Raw genomic sequence first — 18,575 nt, forward strand, 5'->3', positions numbered from 1 at the left:
GGTTGGATTTAAGAGAGCTGTATAGGGGATCAGCTCCCATATGTTATGATTGATACTACAGGGTGTGTGAGTGCTCCAAATTACCTTTTTGATGTTATGATGTGAAAATGTTGTTTATGTTGCATTTCACTCTACAGGGTGCATTAGTTCAGATAGTTATAGAGATTATAGTTAAGATTGATATTTTACTCTCTGAGTCGAACGCTCACTCCTGTTCAAAATTTTTACAGGCCACAGGAGGATATTTTGTTCTGGGTTAACCTGCCTTTTTACCTCGCAGGTTGTTTATCAATATTGTGTAATTTTAATTACTCCTAGAATTTCCGCATGTGTTAGCAGTAATTATTTGAAATTGGTCTGTAATATTATAATTCATGTTGGACCTGTAAACTTAATATTTTAAGTCTGTTTGATGGATTGGATGAGGGAGCTGAGCTCCCATTTATTATTATGTTGATGAGTATGTGGAGGGTGAGCTGAGCTCCCCAATGGATTGTTTATTGTGTTTACAGGTCGAGTGAGTCGAAAACTCCCCGTTGAAAAGTCCATTTTATGGCCGGACTCTGTCCGTTTGTTTTCTTGATATTGGGCCCAAATGGGCCTTAGAGTTGGGTTAATGAATAGTTAAGGCTTACTACGGGCCTCGGGGGCTTTAGGCTGGCCCAGGTCCTAGTCTTGGTCCGGCCATAGGTTGGGTCGTGACAAATGTGGTATCAGAGCTTAGGCTCCAGATTCCTAGGGAAAAGTTGTCTAAAGTGTTGGGAAAAGTCTAATAGGAGTCACATGCGGAAAAATAGGGTCCATATTCGTCTTGCATTGTCGTCTTTGCTTCTAGTTTCTGCTTCATATATTGTGTGTAAATATGAGTCTATAGAGCTGTGCAATGTGCAATTTTGAATTTTGTGGGCTAATCTTTCTTGAATTTCGTGAAAATGCGTAGAAGCGGAGAGCTGCCATGCACTGAGAACGGATGTGCTGACGAGGTGTCGACAGATGAGGCGCCGCCAGGAGGCGGGGTAGGAGGCCTAGGGCTGCTCAAGTAGAGGAGCAACCACCCACAGTTCAGGAACAGTCTTTCATGGCACAGGGTCCCATGGACCCCATGGCAGCTACTCTAGCTGGTCTGCAGAGAACCATCGACATGATGGCGCAGTATATGGTCCACCCTCCACAGCAGCAGCAGTCCACCGCACCAAGAGGGGAACCGTACAAACAGATCATAAATTTTAAGAAGTTGGTGCCTGGTACTTATGATGTGTCAGACGATGCATATCGGTTTCTGGATTCTGCATGACAGCGAGCGAGTCTGATTGGTGATAGAAGATTGATAGAATGTATGCAGCACGTCATGGGGCCCATGCCTAGGCAATGGATGAATGACTACGTGTTACCCCGGATGGAGGGTTTGACATGGGCTCAGTTTGTGGAACTTTTTATCAATCGGTTTGTGCGAAAGCTTGAGAGATCGAAGCGGTGGGCCTTTGAGGCCTTAAGACAGAATGGCAGTGCAGTAGATGAATATGCTCTGAAATTTCGAATTGAGCAGATATGCCCCTACAGCAGTATCTACAGAGACTATGAAGGTGAAAAGATTCCTAAAGGGGCTTGACAGGAGGTATGCGAACCTGGCCATGATGTCGGATCAGTCTTTTGATGTGGTGGTTGATCGAGCCAGACAGATTGAGATTAGCTATGCTGTGGATGACAGCGGAAGAGCAAAGAAAAACAGAGCAGAGGGTTCCTCAGGTGTCCCTTGTCCCTTCCATGGGTACTCCGGACAGTGGTGGCCAGGGTAATTACAGAGGAAAGGGTAGGAGCAAGAGAAGTGGTTTCAGACACCGACCACGAGGATTCGCACTGTGCGGATCCAGGCGGTGGTAATTCGACAGTAGTTACAGTTCTGGTTCAGGATCCTCCTTGGCACCTTGTGCACAGTGTGGAAGAGGACATTCAGGACCTTGTTTGATGGGATCAGGAGTATGCTTCAGGTGTGGCCAACCGGGTCACTTTGCTAGAGAATGCCCCATGTTCAGCGAGCCACAGATGGGGTCACAGGGTTCTGTTGCGAATGTTCCTCGACAGTTGTATCCGGGCGCTTCCAACATGGCAGGCAGTCAGTTCAGTGGCCAACAGGGCCGAGGACAAGGGGGACGTGGATTTGGAGGCGGTCAGAGGTAGAAGTCGATGTCGTGGTTACGCCACTCGGGTAGGGGTCAAGCTCGGGTTTTCACCACGACCCACCGGGATGCTCAAGCTTCAAATGCATTGTGGCGGTATTCTTCAGTGCATTCTTATGAGGCTCGTGTTTTAATAGATCCGGGTGCTACGCACTCATTTGTCTCCCCTGTGTTTGCCATGAGGTTGGGTAGAAACCCTACAACTTTAGAGTGCCCTTTGTCAGTAGCTACCCCACTTAGTGACAACATAGATGTAGACATGGTATTTCCGGGTAGCCCAGTGGTAGTGGATGGAAAGATCCTCCCAGCAGACTTGGTTCCTCTACCAGTAATGGATTTCGATGTAATCCTGGGGATGGATTGGTTGGCAACTCATTATGCCACCTTAGACTGCAGGAACAAAAAGGTATACTTCCACATACCTGGTGTGGAAGAGTTTAGCTTTGATGGTGACAGGAGCGTGGCTCCATATAATTTGGTGTCAGCAATTAGTGCCAGAAAAATGTTGAGGCGTGGATGCCAAGGGTATTTGGCATTGGTGAGAGATACCTCTGTAGAAGGTGTCAGCATGGAAAATGTTCCTGTTGTCAGAGAATTCATGGATGTCTTCCCTGAAGAGCTTCCAGGGTTGCCACCAGAAAGGGGAATAGAGTTTTGTATTGATGTTGTGCCGGGTACAAACCCCATATCCATGCCACCTTACAGGATGGCACCAGCAGAATTGAAAGAGCTGAAGGAGCAACTACAGGAGCTTTTGGACAAGGGTTTCATACGTCCGAGCACTTCACCCTGGGGTGCTCCTGTTTTATTTGTGAGAAAGAAGGATGGGTCATTGAGGTTGTGTATCGACTACAGACAGTGAACAAGGTATTTGTGAAGAACAAGTATCCACTTCCTAGGATCGTTGATTTGTTTGATAATCTCAAAGGGGCTAGATTCTTTTCCAAGATAGACTGCGATCGAGTTACCATCGATTGAGAATCGGGAATGAGGACGTGTCCAAAGCGGCTTCGAGGACAAGATATGGTCATTATGAGTTCTTGGTGATGTCTTTTGGACTCACTAATGCACCAGCGACCTTCATGGACTTGATGAGCAGGTGTTCAAGCCATTTTTGGACCGTTTGTCATCGTATTCATAGATGACATTCTCGTATACTCTCGGACCGAGGAAGAACACGTGTGGCACTTGAGGATGGTGTTGCGGACATTGAGGAGCACCGGTATACGCCAAATTTTGAAATGTGAATTTTGGCTAGAAAGCATCTCATTCTTGGGACACGTGGTTTCTAGTGACGGCATTCAAGTGGATCCCAAGAAAATTGAAGTCATGAATCGATTGGCTTAGGCCTACAATACATCGAGGTGCGAAGTTTTTCGGGTTTAGTGGCTACTACAGTTTTTGTACAAGATTTCTCCAGGATAGCGGCTCCCCTAACTAAGTTGACCAGGAAGAATGTTCCATTCATTTGGACAGATGACTGTGAGGTGAGTTTCCAGAAGCTTAAGGAGTGTCTAACCACTGCCCCTGTGTTGACACTACCTGTGAGTGGTGAAGGATACACCGTGTGTTGTGACGCCTCCAGAGTTGGCCTAGGGTGTGTTTTGATGCAGAATGGAAAGGTAGTGGCTTATGCTTCAAGGCAGCTGAAGAGGCATGAGCAGAACTACCCCACCCATGATTTGGAAATGGCGGCTGTAATCTTTACACTAAAAATCTGGAGACACTACCTGTATGGTGAAGTGTGCGAGATATACACCGATCATAAAAGTTTGAAGTACATCTTCCAGCAGAGGGACTTGAACTTGAGACAGAGGAGATGGATGGAGCTTCTGAAAGACTATGATTGCACCATCCAGTACCACCCTGGAAAGGCCAATGTTGTGGCAGATGCTCTGAGCAGAAAATCTTCTGACAGTTTGGCACACATTTCAGTAGAGAAGAGACCGTTGATTCGGGAGGTACATGAGTTGATGGATCAAGGTTTAATCCTAGATCTGTCAGATGAGGGGGTATTGTTGGCTCACTTTTCAGTGAGGCCAGACTTGAGGGACAGAGTTAGAGTTTCCCAGCACAGAGACCAACAATTGATAAAGATCATAGAAAGAGTACAGCAAGGCGAAGGTGGTGAGTTTGGATTTGCCAATGATGGTGCCCTAGTACAAGGTTCTAGGATATGTGTGCCCGATGTAGACAACCTCAGGAATGAAATCATGCGAGAGGCACACTATACACTGTACAGTGTTCACCCTGGTTCCACCAAGATGTACCATGATGTGAAAGATAGCTACTGGTGGAATGGCATGAAGAGAGACATAGCAGAATTTTTGTCCAAGTGCTTGACTTGTCAGAAGGTGAAGTTTGAACACCAGAGACCGTCAGGGAAGCTGCAAGAGCTCCCTATCCTAGAATGGAAGTGGGAAATGATTACTATGGATTTTGTGACTGGGTTGCCTCGTACCACGCGAGGATATGACTCGATATGGGTAATTGTAGACCGCTTGACCAAATCAGCTCACTTCTTACCTGTAAAGACTACATACTCTGTGGCACAAGATGCGCTCTACATTCGAGAAATAGTCAGATTGCATGGAGTTCCGGCTTCCATAATATCTGACAGAGGGCCCCAGTTCACTTCTCGGTTTTGGAGAAAGTTGCAGGAGGCACTTGGCACACAGTTGAACTTCAGTACAGCCTTCCACCCTCAGACAGACGGACAGTCCGAAAGGACGATCCAAACACTGGAAGACATGCTTCGCATGAGTGTCTTGGATTTTGGAGGTCAGTGGGATGAGCAGCTAGCTCGTGGAGTTTGCCTACAACAACGATTATCACTCCAAAGATAGGGTTGGCACACTATGAGGCATTATATGGAAGAAAGTGTAGGTCTCCTCTGTGTTGGACAGAAATGGGGGAAGCGAAAGTGCATGATGTAGACCTAGTGCGAGACACTTTGGTAGTTCCTTTAATCGAGGAACGATCGAGGCGGCTTTCAAGAGGCGTAAGAGTTATGCAGACCCCAGACGGAGGGATGTGGAGTTTGCAGTGGGCGACTATGTATTCCTGAAGGTTTCTCCAATGAAGGGAGTCATGAGATTTGGAAAGAAGGGCAAGTTGGCACCTCGGTATATCGGACCTTTTGAGGTTACTGATAGAGCTGGAGCAGTTGCTTACCGGTTGGAGCTACCACCCAACCTTTCTCACGTTCATCCCGTGTTTCACATCTCCATGCTCAGGAAATACATTCCTGATCCTTCTCATGTACTGAAGCCGGATGTGATAGAGCTAAAAGAGAACTTGACATTTGAGGAGCAGCCTGTAGCCATAGTGGACTACCAAGAGAGACAGTTGAGATCCAAACAGATACCTATGGTTAAGGTTTTGTGGAGAGTCGATCGGTGGAAGAGTGCACACAGAGTCGAGCGGGACATGCGTAGCAAGTACCCTTACTTGTTCAATGCATAATCATGTGTTTTATTACGCCTTGTGTAAAAATTCGAGGGCGAATTTTTACGTAAGAGGAAGAATGTAACACCCCAAATTTTATTATTTATGAGTATTTTTGATATTTTAATTTTATTTAAATTTTAGGAATTTTTGAGATTTTTGATTTTAAAAATAGGGTTCGATTTTCCGAAAATATATAATTTGATGATTTTTAAAAATTAATTTAAAGACCACGTTGAAAAACTAAAAATATATTTGGAGTCTACGTATTTTTACGAGTTTTACTAATTTTTGAAATTTTGGACCTCGTTTTCGGTCCCGAGGCCGAGTAAAAATTCAAAATTTTGTATTTCGAATCGAACCGGCCGAATCGAACCGGACCGGATCGGACCGGTCGAATCGAACCGGCTCCCTTTCCTTTTTCTTCTCCCGCGCGCGTCGTCCCTCTCTCTTCTCTTTCTTTTCTCTCTCCTCCCCTCCCCTGCGCGCGCGCGTTGCTCCAGTTTCTCCGGCCAAATCCGGCCGATTTGGCCACCGATTGGACCGGGTCTTGTGTCTAAAATCATCTACTCGGCGAGAGCTTTCCATAGACACCAAGAACGCCGAAATTCATCGAGCGGTTTGTCCGATTTTTGCTCGGGAAGATTTTATCCCATTTCGACTTTTGGGCTAGATTTCTCGAAAACCGTGAATCCCACGAGGAAACCGAGGCCACCAGCACGCTCTATTCGTCGAGAGCTTCGCAACGACATAAATTTCGAATTTTTCCGACACCGTTTTTGGTGGGTCCCATGGAACTTCGCGGTGTAATTTTCGAGCATTAAATGAGCTTAGAAAATTCGAAAAATTTATGTGCTAACCCCGTGTTATGGGCTTCGTGTAGGTATCCTCGATTCGCGGAAATTCGGCGATTGACCGGTGCGCAAATTTCGGGCAACGGACCGTGGCCGGAAAAGTCTCGAATTGGGCCGAGGTTTTGGCTAGCCCCATTGTCGACGCGTCGAGCGTCCCGAAGTCGGAATCGGCAAAAGTAAACCCGAACCTAGTTTTTACGTAATTTTCTAGTGCTTAAATAGGATTAAAAATCCATAAAATATTCGTGGTAGCTTAGAAAATTACGATTCTTTTTGCAATAGCTTAGTAATATTGCTTGTTTGGGCAGTTTTTGCAAAAATGATCAATAATAAGGACTAAATTGAAATTTTGCGTATTGTGATGGATGATTGATTTGATGGGCCCAGGAGGGGCTGTGTGATATGATTGAAGCTGATGTATGGATTGTGAGTATAGAAGTGCGTTTTTAGCCCTTTTGCAGGTTGGGTAGGTTCTAGGTATAGGGGAGACTCTGCCGGATTTTCGGCACGACTTAGGACGTAATTGGTCTTTTTCTTTATTTGTATTGAGTCAGATTGTATTAAATAAATGTAATATGATTGTCGGTGAGCGGATGACCTTCTTCCTCCGCTCACCACAGTAATTTGTCGTTAAGTCTGAGTAAAATATTAATTTTAATTATAATTTCGATATTATTATATGTTCAGCATGCCCATGCATCACTTATATGCATATATTTATGTAGTTAAACTCTAGGCACGATTTATGTTGCATTCATAACTGTTGATGTACCATAGATGTTGTTGTGGTAATTTGGAGCAGTGTGCGTGCGTTGGCGTGCGTGTGATGTGGTGTGGACTATGGATAGGACGGGGTAGTCACGGCTTGAGTAATTCGCTGGGACCCGTTCCTTCGAGGGGTAGTCACGGCTTGAGTAATTCGCTGGGACCCTCGATTTGGTTATTAAGTGGAAGTCCGAGCTTGAGTAATTCGGCACCGGGTTGGATTTAAGAGAGTGTATAGGATCGGCTCCCATATGTTATGATTGATACTACAGGGTGTGTGAGTGCTCCAAATTACCTTTTGATGTTATGATGTGAAAATGTTGTTTATGTTGCATTTCACTCTACAGGGTGCATTAGTTCAGATAGTTATAGAGATTATAGTTAAGATTGATATTTTACTCTCTGAGTCGAACGCTCACTCCTGTTCAAAATTTTTACAGGCCACAGGAGGATATTTTGTTCTGGGTTAACCTGCCTTTTTACCTCGCAGGTTGTTTATCAATATTGTGTAATTTTAATTACTCCTAGAATTTCCGCATGTGTTAGCAGTAATTATTTGAAATTGGTCTGTAATATTATAATTCATGTTGGACCTGTAAACTTAATATTTTAAGTCTGTTTGATGGATTGGATGAGGGAGCTGAGCTCCCATTTATTATTATGTTGATGAGTATGTGGAGGGTGAGCTGAGCTCCCCAATGGATTGTTTATTGTGTTTACAGGTCGAGTGAGTCGAAAACTCCCCGTTGAAAAGTCCATTTTATGGCCGGACTCTGTCCGTTTGTTTTCTTGATATTGGGCCCAAATGGGCCTTAGAGTTGAGTTAATGAATAGTTAAGGCTTACTACGGGCCTCGGGGGCTTTAGGCTGGCCCAGGTCCTAGTGCCGGTCCGGCCCATAGGTTGGGTCGTGACAATCATAAACCTTCTCCAAATCAATAAAAACATGTGTAGATCTTTCTTCACATTTCTATATTTTTCCATCAAGCTTCTGATGAGAAAAATCGCTTCCATAGTTGAATGACCGAGCATGAAGCTAAATTGATTGAGAGAGATAGAAGTATCATGACGTAGTTGATTCTCCACAACTCTCTCCCACAACTTCATAGTATGGCTCATGAGTTTAATTCCTCTATAGTTTGAGAAACTCTGTATGTCTCTCTTCTTTTTAAAAAATAGGTACTAAAATACTCATCCTCAATTCATTATGCATTTTCTTTGAGTTTATAATCTTATTAAATAATTTAGTTAACCATGCCACTCTCATATCTTCCACACTTCAATTGGTATTCTATCGGGTCAATAGGTTTTACACACTTTCATTCACTTAAGTACTTCATTTACTTCTAAAGATCTAATCATTCTAGTATAATTCACATTTTTTTCTATTGTTCTATAGTCTATATTCACGCTATTACCATTTTGAATATTATTAAAGAGATCATTAAAATAATTTCTCCATATTTCTTTAATGTCCTCATCTTTCACCAACACTTTTCCTTTTTTATCCTTAATGCACCTAACTTGATTGAGATATTTTTTTTTTCCTAATAATCATTTTATTTTTTCTTTGCTCTAAAATAAAAAAACATATGTTATACTCCCAAATTATTTTAAATTAAAATCCAATATTCACAAAGAAATAAATATTTGTTGAACTTATAACACTTTTCCTTTTTTATCCTTAATGCACCTAACTTGATTGAGATATTTTTTTTTCCTAATAATCATTTTATTTTTTCTTTGCTCTAAAATAAAAAAACATATGTTATACTCCCAAATTATTTTAAATTAAAATCCAATATTCACAAAGAAATAAATATTTGTTGAACTTATAACACTTTTCCTTTTTTATCCTTAATGCACCTAACTTGATTGAGATATTTTTTTTTTCCTAATAATCATTTTATTTTTTCTTTGCTCTAAAATAAAAAAACATATGTTATACTCCCAAATTATTTTAAATTAAAATCCAATATTCACAAAGAAATAAATATTTGTTGAACTTATATAATTTCTTAGAAAATAAAAAAAAATAAAATCTTTTTGTTTTTGAAGGAATTAAGATCTTGTTATGTTATAAAAAAATGCAAATAAAGTCTATTTAAAATTAAGTTTTCTCTGATTAAAATTTTTACAAAAAAGCACAAAGGGAAAAATCAAATGATGATTATTATTTAATCCATTGTTATGAATTTTTATACTTGTGGTTATCTATAAAAAAAAAAGAAGAAAAATTAATATTTATAAATTTATTTCTATATATTTAAAACCGAATTAGTTGATTCTTAGTATTTCAGTAACAGTTTAGTTATTTTGTTCGATTTTTCATTAGTTACAAAATAGTCAAAGAATATTTTTAAATAAATTTTAATTTTTTTCATAAATATTCATTTCCAAATTAATTTTATAAAATAAACTTTTAAAGAAAAAATTAAAAAAATTTTATTAATTTTTTCAAAAATTATTTTGAATAATACATTTTTTTCCAAGAAGTTTTGAAAAATAATTTTTCTATTATTTTAAAAATTTCACCTATGTTTAAAGCTCAATTACACCATGTAATTATTAGAAAAGTTCAATTTAGTGATTTTCAAATTTTTATTTAATTTAGCCCATAAATTTCAATTTAACCCAAACTAAAGATGTCACGACCCAATCTATGGGTCGGACTGGCACTAGGACCTGGGCCAGCCTAAAGCCCTCGAGGCCCGCAGTAAGCCTAATTATTCCTTAACTCAACTCTAAGGCCTATTTGGGCTCAATTTCAAGAATTCAATTGGACAGAGTCCAGCCATAAAATGGACCTTTTAACGGGGAGTTTTTAACTCATCTGACCTGTAAACACAATATATAATTAATTAGGGAACTCAGCTCACCCTCCACATACACAAATGTCATAAAAATAAATGAGAGCTCAGCTCACTTATCCAGTCCAACAAACATGCATATAATAATAAGTTTACAGGCCCAACATGATAATTATATTACAGTCCCCAAAACAAATAAATATTTATAACACATGCGAAAATTCTAGGAGTTAATAGAATTATACAAATATTAATAAATGATCTGCAAAGAAGAAAAGCAGGTTAACCACAACAAAAATCCTCCTGTAGCCTGAAAAATAATGAACAGGAGTGAGCGTTCGACTCAGAGAGTAAAATATCAATTTTAACCATAATCTCTATAACTATCTAAAGCTAATATATCCTGTAGAGTGAAATGCAACATCAGCAATATTTTCACATCATAACAGCAAAAAGGTAATTTGGAGCACTCACACACCCAGTAATGTCAAATCATAAATATATGGGAGCCCCTATGCAGCTCTCTTTAATCCAACCTGTGCCAGCAAAGAACTCAAGCCGGACTTTCGCTTAATAAACTAAATCGGGGTCTCAGCGAAGAACTCAAGCTGTGTCTACCTCGAAGGACCGGGTCCCAACGAAGATCTCAAGCCGTGTCTACCCGTCCTATCCATAGCCAACACCACATCACACGCACACCAACGCACGCACACTGCTCCAAATTATCACAATAACATCTATGGCACTTTAACAGTTGTGAATGCAACATAAAACGTGCCTAGAGTTTAACTACATAGATATATACATATAAGTGATGCATGGGCATGCTTGAACATATAATAATATTGAAATTACAATTAAAATTAATATTTTACTCACAAACTTGACAGCAGTCACTGTGGCAGCTGGGCGGAGGAAGAAGGCTGTCTTGGCTCACCTGATAATTTTATTATAATCATTTAATAAATTTGACTCCATACAAACTAAGAAAAAGACCAAAGACATCCTAAGTCGTGCCGAAAATTCGGCAGAGTCTCCCCTATACCTAGGACCTACCCAACCTGCAAATGGGTTTAAAACACACTTCTATATCCATCAACCATATACCCACAACTCAATCATATCACACAGCCCCTCCTGAGTCCATCCAAATAGTCATCAATCACAATATGTAAAATTACAGTTTAGTCCTTATTATTGACCATTTTTGCAAAAACTACCCAAATAAACTCTAAAAATTTTAAAACTTTGCCCCACGGTCCTTAGCAATATTATTAGGCTAATGCAAAAAGAATCATAATTTTCTGAGACACCACGAATATTTAATAGATTTTTAATCCTATTTAAGTACTAGAAAATTACGAAAAAGCAAGGTTCGGGTTTACCTATGCCGATTCCGATCTCGGGAACGCGCTCGGGGCATCTAAAAATGATGGGGTAGCCAAAATCTCGATCCAATTCCTAGACTTTTTCAGTAGCCGGTCTATCTGGCCGGAAATTCACAGATCTGGACAACTGTCAAATTTCCGCAAATTGAAGGTACCTACACGAAGCCCACAACACGGGGGTTAGTATAAAATTTTTACGAAATTTTCTAAGCTCATTTAATGCTCGGAAAAATATTGCGAAGTTTCGTGGGACCCACCGAAAAATGGTGTCGAAAAATTTTGAAATTTATATTGCCATGAAGCTCTCGACGAATGGAGCTCTCTGGTACTCTCGGCTTTCTCGTGGGGTTCACGGTTTGCGAGAAATCTAGCCCAAAAGTTAAAATGGGCTAAAACTTCTCGGACAAAAATTGGTTAAACCGCTGGATGGATTTTAGTGTTCTTAGTGTCTATGGAAAGCTCTTTAAGTGTAGATGGTATTTGACACAAGACCCAGCTCAATCGGTGGCCGGATTGACCGGATTTCGGCCGGGAAGCCAAAATGGTGCGCGCGCGTCTGGTGGTCTTTGCACGCATTTTTCGGCCACCTGGAGCGTCAGCCGGTTGTGGGAAGGTGGTGGGGCGGTGCGCCGGCGAGGTGGGGAAGGCTGGGTGGCAGCGGCGTGGCTTGGGGGTGAGGGAGGAGAGAGAAAACGGGAAGGGAAAGAGGAGAGGTCGGGTGAGCGAGGGAGAAGAAAGAAGAGAAAGAAAAGGGTCGGTTCGAATCGATCGGTCCGATTCGATCGGTTCGATTTAGGATATAAAATTTTGAATTTTTACTCTGCCTTGGGACCAAAAACAAGGTCCAAAAATTTCGAAAAAATTTTAGAAAACTCAGAAAAATTCGTAGACTTCAAATATATTTTTAGTTTTTCCACGTGGTCTTTAAATTAATTTTTAAAAATCATCAAACTTCAATAATTTCAGAAAATCAAACTTGATTTCTAAAACCTAAAAAATCTCAAATAATTTCCCAATTAATTAAAATAAAATATCAATATTTACCCAAAAATAATAAATTTAAAAATTAGGGGTGTTACAAAAGATAATCAAGCAATTAAGTTTCTTAATTTTTAAGTTTAAATCAATAAATCAATAAATTTAGTCTCAAAATAAATAAAATTAAAATTTTCAATTTTTTATTAAATCAAGAAATAAAAAATTTAGCCCATAAATTTTAATTTTTAAGTTAAATTGAGGTTAAATTGAAATTTCTAAACTCATTAAAACAAAAAATTAAAAATATGCTAAATTAAACTTTTTCAATAAGTATAGAGGTTAAATTTAATATTTTACCATTTCACTTGCATAACTAACAAAGAGAGTGAGTTTGAGTTTTTTTATTATTTAATTTTTTTCTAGAAACAATTTTTATAGAAATTTTACGAAAAAATATTTATTGGAAAAAATTAAAAATTTTCTAAAGGAAAAAAATCTCTAAATTTTTTAGATTCTAAAAAGTATATTTTTTTCTTAAAAAAAGTTTTGAAGAAGTAATTTGCAGAAATTTCACAATGAATTAAATACTTAGAATCAACCAATTTGATTTTTAAAATATAAGAATCGGTTTATTAGTTTGTAAATTTTTACAAATTAAATAATAATTTATTAAAAAAATAAACTTTATTAAAAAAAATTAGAGAAAATGTAATAGAGAAAAAAAAAATAATGAGTAAAAGGAATGAATATGGTGAATGAGTAATAAAATGAATAAGTAAAAAGCTTATTCAAAATCTGCTTAAAAATGGAATAAAATTGAAATTTTAATATAATTTTAATTTGAGTTTTCAATAATTCAATTTTATTATCTATAATTTTAATTAATTTAATATAATCTTAGTTTAAATTTCAATTATTTAAATAATTTTATTTAATTATGAATCGATATATATAAATTAATATTTTAAATTTTAAAATTAATTATTAATATATATATTATTAATATATAATAAATTATATAATATATTTTTAAATTATTTTTTAATTATATAATATTTAAATTATATAATTATAAAATATATATATAATTAAAGATTAAATATTTTAATAGTATATTTATAATTAAGAATTTAATATATTTATAATTAAAATTATTAAAAAATAAAAATAATGATAATATATATATATATATATATATATTATAATTTAATTGCAGTAGAAAATATATAACCGCGCACACCTGTTTATGTATAATGATTTGACCATATTACCCCCACACAAGCTCATTTTTTATCGTAAAGGATTACGATTTTTGCTTTCCTGGCAGGGGCACCACTCGCCAATAAAAGGCAATCCAATTCGAGCTTCTGTGCCCTAGAATTCTCAAAATCATCGGGTTCTTGATTCTCCATTAGCAGTCTCAAGCTTCGCAGCTAAACAGAGAACCCAACCCGAAAGTAAGAAACAGCTCCAAAACTTTTGCCTAAGAATTAATCAATCATTCAATTTTCAAGATGACCGATTACGAAGGAGGAAGATATGATGGCAATGGTGCCGACTTCGACAACGATAACTACGGTTCTGGCGGTGGTGGCTTCTCTCCTCAGCCTCGCGCTAGCAGTCACAGCCATGGCGGAGCCGACGATCACAGCGATTCCAAATCTCAGGTAGTAAACAAGACAGTTAATATAGCTATAGCAATTACTAGTATATACCTTTTTCCTCCGGTATTGTCCTAATTTAGGGACTTCATGTTGTTTCTTTATGTGAATATATGTGTTTTTCTTTCAATTTTGTTGTTTGTGCTTCGAGTTCTGTGCGTATTGTCTTAGATCACTTTCTTTTTGTAATTGTTTTTAAATCAGGGTAAGATTTATAGTAGAAGCTTCAGTATGATTTAAGTTTTTTGAGTATGGGATGTCCATGGAGTGTGGATTACCTCGAGTTTCAACTAGGCCAAAGAAGTTTTTTGTTACAGCTCCTCCCCCCCCACCCCTCAAAACAAACCACCTTTGTTGTAGTCTCAGGTGATTGTGAATTTTAGGTAGTTCTTAGATTTGATTCTGATTTAGCTTCTCATTAGTTCGGATTTGCTTTGGAGATTCACTAAGGTTAGTGGTTGCTACATCATACATTTGGTCTTATGCTCTTATTTGTTTTCGACATGTTAGGCATCTTGCATTAAATGAATGATTTGTTAATATTGCTATCTGTTGAAGGTGCCTTTCCTTAAAACATGTTAATTGTTAACCTCATGTACATGTTATGCTATTAAGCATGTCTTTTATGTTAGTTGTCTATATTTTGTGTCTTATTGTGTACCACTTAATCTTTATAATTATGCTAATAAATGTTTGCCAATCCAGCATGGTTCTCGAGACTATGAAAGAGAGTCTTCAAAAAGTAGGGAAAAGGAGAGAGAGAAAGGACGCGATAAGGAGAGGGATAGAGACAGGGACAGGGATAGGGATAGGGATCGCGAGAGGGACAAAGATAGGGAGAGAAGCAAGGACAGGGACAGGGATAGGGAAAGAGACCGAGACAAGGATCGTGACCGTCACCATAGAGATCGTGATCGCTACAGAGATCGTAGTGAGAGGAGGGAACGGGGTAGAGATAGAGATGATGATGATTATCACCGAAGCCGAGACTATGACCGGGACAGGTATTGAAATTCAATTATCCTTTTGAATACTGTTCTATCCTTCTGATTTCATTCAGTTGTTAAAAAACTGTTTATAATTTTTTGTTTAATGCTATTCACAGGCGGAGAGATTATGATAGGAACAAGGAAGATAGGCACAGGCGTCGGTCAAAATCTCCTTCAAGAGGTAGATCCGAACACAGGTCCAAATCGCGATCTCGTTCTCGTTCCCGTTCTAAGAGGTAATGCATTTGTATTAGAATGGTTAGCAAGTTGGGCAACATTCATTTTCTTTTAGAATTGAGTATTTTAGTTGATGTGCAAATTTAAGATGTTTATTGTTATCTATTGCCTTTCTTCTTGGCATGCTAACCATACCTGCTTTCAGCAAAAGGATCAGTGGTTTTGATATGGCTCCTCCACCATCTGCAATGTTGGCTGGTGCAGCTGCAGCTGCTGCTGCTGCAGGTACATTTACCCTCCTCCATAGTTAAGATTGTCATATTGCTTAACTGCTGTCTTTGTTTTTGTGGTATAGTGTGGAAAGTTCGTACCAATTACATGATATCATTTTGGTAAGCAGTATTTTGTTCTTTTATTATGTACATATAGCTTCTAAAATCTGTGGTCTCTGAATGGGCTATATTATTATTATTTATGGCTTGGTGAAATAATTCTGGAACTGAGAGAGTTTTTTGGTTTTTCTTGTGTTTGGTGTTTGTTTGTTTGTTTTCTTTCTCGTCTTTTGTTGTGAGAAGGCAATGTTGGGCTACTTGCCCCACTGTGCTGACTATGGGCGTGAGCCGACTTCTGTAGCTTTTATGTACAAGGAGGAATCAATGCACCGGTTTGATGGTTCTTGTTCGTCTTCAACTGGCAACTATTGCCTGTTTTGGTAGTCTTGCAAATATTTCCTCCAGAACTTGAACAAAAGATGTATTTTTTTTCATCTCCTTTGATAAAATTATTGTAAGAATTAGGACTTAATTGTTCTGCTAGAAAATGATGGAGGAGTCAATTTTGGTACCTTGAATGCATTACAGTATACTTTTTGATTTATGATTGTTCTAATTCTTTTCTAATTGCTTTTGCAGGTCAGATGCCTGGCACAAATCCTGCCATTTCTGGAATATTCCCTAACATGTTTCCTTTAGGGGCTGGTCAGGTATGTCTTATTTTGTGTAATGGGTAATTTTATTTGGATCCTTTAATTTTAATAATTTTGTGTCATTTGTTTGCCTGCAGCAGTTTGGTGCTCTTCCGGTTATGCCAGTTCAGGCAATGACACAGCAGGTTGGTATAATCAAAGATCCATTATATTTGCCATTTGGAACATATTTCATTTGTATTCAATGTGAAATTTGTCTTCAATCATGTGATTTATATTGTTGCTCCAGGCCACTAGGCATGCTCGACGGGTATATGTTGGAGGACTTCCCCCTACAGCTAATGAACAGGTCCTTTTTACAGCATGCCTCTTTTTCCCCTCCCATGCATATGCTTGTCATAATAACCATTTATCTTTTCCTGCAGTCTGTAGCAACTTTTTTCAGCCAAGTTATGGCTGCAATTGGAGGAAACACTGCTGGCCCAGGTAGGCCAATGTTTTTCTTCAGTCAATGGCAATTTAGTTGCCCGTTTTATTTTTATGTTACTAAATGTTTGTCATGGTTGTTTTCTCTAGGGGATGCTGTTGTGAATGTCTATATAAACCATGAAAAGAAATTTGCGTTTGTGGAGATGAGGTCTGTTGAGGAGGCTAGTAATGCAATGGCTTTGGATGGAATTATTTTTGAGGTAGCTGTTCGTGGATCTTCATTGGGATAGGACTCTGATCTGTATGATATTTGCTGTTATATTTTGGGTTGTTTTTCTCTAAAGAAATTGTTTTACTTCCAGGGAGCACCTGTCAAGGTGAGGAGACCTAGCGACTATAACCCATCTCTTGCTGCAACACTTGGTCCAAGCCAGCCCAATCCCAATCTTAACCTTGCAGCAGTTGGCTTAACTCCAGGATCTGCTGGTGGGCTTGAGGGTCCTGACCGCATCTTTGTGGGTGGGCTTCCCTATTACTTCACAGAAGCACAAATCAGAGAGTTGTTGGAATCTTTTGGGCCTCTTCGAGGTTTTGATCTGGTCAAAGACAGAGAAACTGGCAACTCAAAGGGCTATGCATTTTGTGTTTATCAGGATCTTTCAGTTACAGACATAGCTTGTGCTGCTCTGAATGGAATTAAAATGGGTGACAAAACTCTCACTGTTAGGCGTGCCAACCAGGGTACTAACCAGCCCAAGCCTGAGCAAGAGAATGTTCTATTGCATGCGCAGCAGCAGATTGCATTGCAGGTGAAATGATCTCTTGTTATTATCCCTCAACTTTAATTCCATCCCATCTTTAGATCAGATATTTTCTTCTCTCTCTCTCTCTCTCTCTCTCTCTCTCTCTCTCTCTCTCTCTTCTTTTTAGTTGTCAATTTCTGATTTTGGCTAATGTTTATATGTTATTTGAAAGTGAAACAATGTTTTTTTTGCAGAGGCTTATGTTACAACCTGTTCCTACTAAAGTTGTATGCCTAACTCAAGTAGTTACTGCGGATGAACTCAAAGATGATGAGGAGTATGAAGACATCTTGGAAGACATGAGGATGGAAGGAGGGAAATTTGGTAAAACCTTTGAACTGTTTATTACCATAAATATTTATCTTCTGAGTTAACGCCCTCCTTCCCCAACTTTTCCTCCTGTGAAGTCTTTCTTTGTTAGCCCCTTTTTTTGTTTTCTCCCGAGGCTTCTTACATTGTAATTGATTTTCTTTATTTTCTTTGTGTTGTATGTCTGTTTTACAGCCTTTTGTAGTCCCACATTCTGCTATAAAGAATCAGGCCTAACATACACAGACAGAAGACTTCATTATCCCCTATTTATATTTACTTGATCTCCTCTTTAAAAATTTATTAATTTGGAAAATTGCGATTTGCATATTTTCACGCCTTAAATGCAGGTACGTTGGTGAATGTTGTTATTCCACGCCCAAAGCCAGATTGTGAAGCTTCATCAGGAGTTGGGAAGGTCAATACTCATCACCATTTCATTTTTTTTTTTGGGTGATAACATCTTTTCCTGTAACTTGTTTTCTTGAGGCTGTAGTTGATAAACACAAATATCCTGTTATTTTCAGGTGTTCTTGGACTATGCTGATGTTGAAGGAGCTACAAAAGCCCGAGCAGGAATGAATGGGCGGAAGTTTGGTGGGAATCAAGTTGTGGCTGTGTTTTATCCTGAGAACAAGTTCTACCAGGCAGAATACGATGCCTAGATAGTGTCTTCTGGCAATATATAAAATTTGATGACGTACTATTGATGTTATTGATGATAAAGCTTGAACAGTTCCCTGATGAGTATTCTGTTGTTTTTTTTTCTTAATGTTATCATAAATAGACAAGATGTATTGAACTCAGTTCAAATGAATGAACTTTGTTTTTCAGGGAAGCAACTGTATTCTGGTTAGTAAAAAG

General features: G+C 38.6%; 1 protein-coding gene across 10 annotated transcripts; it reads left to right on the forward strand.

Annotated features, from left to right (window-relative positions):
• Positions 1 to 13,743: 13,743 nt before the first annotated feature.
• Positions 13,744 to 18,549, forward strand: LOC110670007 (splicing factor U2af large subunit B). 10 transcript variants are annotated; one of them, XR_002497803.2, is made up of 13 exons: positions 13,744 to 14,085; positions 14,785 to 15,083; positions 15,185 to 15,304; positions 15,451 to 15,530; positions 16,157 to 16,227; positions 16,308 to 16,355; positions 16,460 to 16,519; positions 16,596 to 16,656; positions 16,747 to 16,859; positions 16,962 to 17,408; positions 17,597 to 17,726; positions 17,907 to 18,129; positions 18,239 to 18,455. XR_002497803.2 is itself a non-coding variant. In XM_021831921.2 (13 exons), the coding sequence occupies exons 1-13, from the start codon at positions 13,933 to 13,935 to the stop codon at positions 18,374 to 18,376; spliced, it is 1,788 nt and encodes a 595-aa protein (XP_021687613.1). In that variant the 5' UTR covers positions 13,745 to 13,932; the 3' UTR covers positions 18,377 to 18,549. The 10 variants fall into 10 exon arrangements, 9 of the variants coding, with proteins under 9 accessions (XP_021687613.1, XP_021687614.1, XP_021687615.1 ...); XM_021831921.2 differs by having other exon boundaries at positions 13,745 to 14,085; positions 18,062 to 18,129; positions 18,239 to 18,549; XM_021831922.2 differs by having other exon boundaries at positions 13,745 to 14,085; positions 16,311 to 16,355; positions 18,062 to 18,129; positions 18,239 to 18,549.
• The last annotated feature ends 26 nt before the right edge of the window (positions 18,550 to 18,575 follow it).

Source organism: Hevea brasiliensis, chromosome 10 (genome assembly GCF_030052815.1).
Source record: "Hevea brasiliensis isolate MT/VB/25A 57/8 chromosome 10, ASM3005281v1, whole genome shotgun sequence".
Classification (NCBI taxonomy): domain Eukaryota; kingdom Viridiplantae; phylum Streptophyta; class Magnoliopsida; order Malpighiales; family Euphorbiaceae; genus Hevea; species Hevea brasiliensis.

Excerpts from the sequence above, each read along its gene's own strand:
- LOC110670007 (XM_021831921.2), top strand. The coding sequence starts at position 13,933 with ATGACCGATTACGAAGGAGGAAGATATGATGGCAATGGTGCCGACTTC. Across the intron at positions 16,657-16,746 it reads AGGAAACACTGCTGGCCCAG|GGGATGCTGTTGTGAATGTC; the intron begins GTAGGCCAATGT and ends TGTTTTCTCTAG. Across the intron at positions 16,860-16,961 it reads TGGATGGAATTATTTTTGAG|GGAGCACCTGTCAAGGTGAG; the intron begins GTAGCTGTTCGT and ends TTTTACTTCCAG.